General features: G+C 45.7%; 1 protein-coding gene across 1 annotated transcript; it reads left to right on the forward strand.

Moving 5' to 3' along the window:
* Positions 1–1,935: 1,935 nt before the first annotated feature.
* Positions 1,936–2,322, forward strand: LOC138471462 (uncharacterized). The gene has a single exon (XM_069609086.1). It carries the CDS (start codon positions 1,936–1,938, stop codon positions 2,320–2,322), a length of 387 nt encoding a protein of 128 aa, XP_069465187.1.
* Positions 2,323–2,705: the final 383 nt, after the last annotated feature.

Genomic DNA, 2,705 nt, shown 5'->3' on the forward strand with positions numbered 1-2,705 from the left:
GTGGGAATGCTGATGAGTGTGTTGTGTTAGAAACCAGAAATTGTCTCACCTGCTAGTCCCCGGGGATCTTTCATCCAGGTGGCCAGGGCACAGCCATAGCTTTTGGATCCAGTTCCTGGGGGTGGACCAGTGCAGGAGGATCACCTGGATGGGGGGGTCTTCAGGGAGTGGGAGTGGGACACCGGATGGTGAAACGTAGTATCCCCTTCCCTGTAACACCATTTCACCATCCTACCAGGTAGGATACTTAGGAACTCAACCCCCCTCCTCCCTTTTCCAACGCAAACACTTTCTCACAGAGAAAAAACAGACTAACACCTGAGCCATATATCTGATATGTCCGAACACAATGGTCAGGCAGAGTCATGCAAATTACTGATAATTGCACACACCCGACTTCCATCACACTTCCCCACATGGATAAAAGGCGGAGCACGAAAGCACACTCTGAGCAAGGCAAAACACACAAGGAAGCAGCAGTTCTGAGATGGCAGTTTAATATGAGGAGAAAGACAGCAAGACCAGAGAGGGTTGCAAGGAGGGAAGTGCCCTTGACCTTTTTGGACAATAAAATGCTACTTTCACAAGCCCTCAAGAATAAGAAACATAAGACCTGGAGTTAAAGCTGAAGAAAGGTGCATTGTGTATCGGAGGTACCCGGGACTCTCCTGCTTCAATAACCCAGGCAGGGAGGAGTGATGGCCGACATGGTACTGTCCTTGGCTCCTACAACAAAGCAGCACCATTAAAGTCAGCACAGCCGGTGAGTCTGGGAGACTCATAGCAGACCGGTCTGTGTTAGAACAAAGGTAGCAAGGGGCAACTTTGTATGAAGCAATTTGAAGAAACAGTGTTTGAAGCGTATGTGATGAGTGACGCGAATATAATTGTACATCCAGGGAGTGACTGAACTTTTGAAGCCAAGAAGTATACCAGATACAGAGTGGCCCGGCACCACCTGGTTGCTCATTCGAAGGTCTCTGTTAGGTATCCAACTGAGAGGTGGCAAATGTGAACTGTGAATTGTGAAATCAAAGTGGTCCTGCAATGGGTCAAGCTAAATCCTGTGCACATTCAAAAGTCTGCCGATAGCTAATATGAACTGCAATTGGTCCGAGCCCAGCTGAGGGAGACTGGTTGTGTAAGAGGAAGGATCTGAGCCCGGCTGAGGAGGATCCAGGGTGAACCGTGAGTCACCCGAAAAAGTATATTCTCTAAACATTGGAGAAGGGGATCTGAGCCCAGAAGAGGGGGACCCGAAGTCACAATTGTGGTATAAAAGGGATCTGAGCCTGGCTGAGGGGGATCCAGGGTGAAGAGTGAATCACCTAAATTGAATACTTGTAAGAGCAAAGGAACTTTTTGTTTGTCTTGGTACATCACGCCCTCTGAATCAAGAGACTTTGATAACTTAAGAAACTTGGGCACAGAAGGCCCTGGTGCCGGTCATTCAACTGTGTCCTCATGCCGAAAAAGCCTGAGAGTGTGCTATGCTTGAGTGAACCACATTGACCCATGCTGAAAACTTGAGGAAGGTAGGCCAACGGCCTGAACATCCTGACATAGCATTTTCTTTTTCATGAACACTGCCCCACACTGTTTGTATTTAGAGGTAAGGATTGGCAGTAGTTCTTTTTAGTAGTTTAGTATAGGCCCTTTTATTTTGAAGAGACTCCACTAGGAATGCATTAATATTATTATATGATGGTCATAGCTTGCTCCCATCTGTAGATTTAGCATTAGATAGGCATTTATCACACCCTTATTAATGTTCAATAAACACCCTTCAACTGTGGTCACTTGTGTCTGTCTTACTATTGATGCCATGTCTTCGTTACATATGGTGTCAGAGTGGGATGTGACTCAATTGATACAAATTGGGGATCCCTACAATTGCAGAAGTGCCGTCATCGAGCCTCAAACCCCTCTGTTGGCATGAAAGAATCAATAGTCTTTGATATCTGTAGCAGCCAAGAGGCTACTATCCCTCCTGTGAAAATAGGAATGATTCCCACAGACTTAGTTTTGATACCCCCTTCTGGGTGTTATATGAGATTTGCCCCAAAATCTGCCATGGCCTGGAAGTTCGGTACAGACGTTCTAGCAGGCGTCATCGATCCTGACTTCTGGGGAGACATAAAGGTTCTCTTACAGAGCCATGGTGAAATCCCATTTGAAGTACAAGGAATTCTTGAAAAAGCTCTATTTCCTCATTTTAAAGTGAGTAAAACAGACGAAACAGAGCGAGGTACCTTAGGCTTTGTGGAAGTGGATGAACCACCTACCATTGAAGAGAAAAGGGAAGAAGAGCTTATCATCTAACCTGGCCTTCGCCAGACGAAATGACCCAGCCCTCGCTGAGGCTTTCTTACAAGCAAGTCCTGAAGGAGAGGGAGTAGAGAAGGGAAGTCCTTTTTTATTCTTAAAGCAAGCATTGCCTAAGGCCTAAGTAAAATCCACTTAGTAATACCCAAAAACCAACAGACGATTGTACTAGAGATTGCACATTCCCATCTGACAGGGGGACAATTAGGACAATCCAAGACCCAGGCACACATTAGTGGGAAGTTTTACTGGCCAGGTATCCATGCGGATATAAAAACCTTTATTCAGACAAGTGAAATATGTCAGACAACCATTACTCACATCCCATTGCCTGCCCCTCTGAATCATTTAACAATAATAGAAGTCCCTTTCTCAACAAT

Source organism: Ambystoma mexicanum, chromosome 8 (genome assembly GCF_040938575.1).
Source record: "Ambystoma mexicanum isolate Mex_15411 chromosome 8, UKY_AmexF1_1, whole genome shotgun sequence".
Classification (NCBI taxonomy): domain Eukaryota; kingdom Metazoa; phylum Chordata; class Amphibia; order Caudata; family Ambystomatidae; genus Ambystoma; species Ambystoma mexicanum.

Bases quoted from the DNA above. Each gene is read 5' to 3' on its own strand.
- LOC138471462 (XM_069609086.1), top strand. From the start codon at position 1,936: ATGAAAGAATCAATAGTCTTTGATATCTGTAGCAGCCAAGAGGCTACT.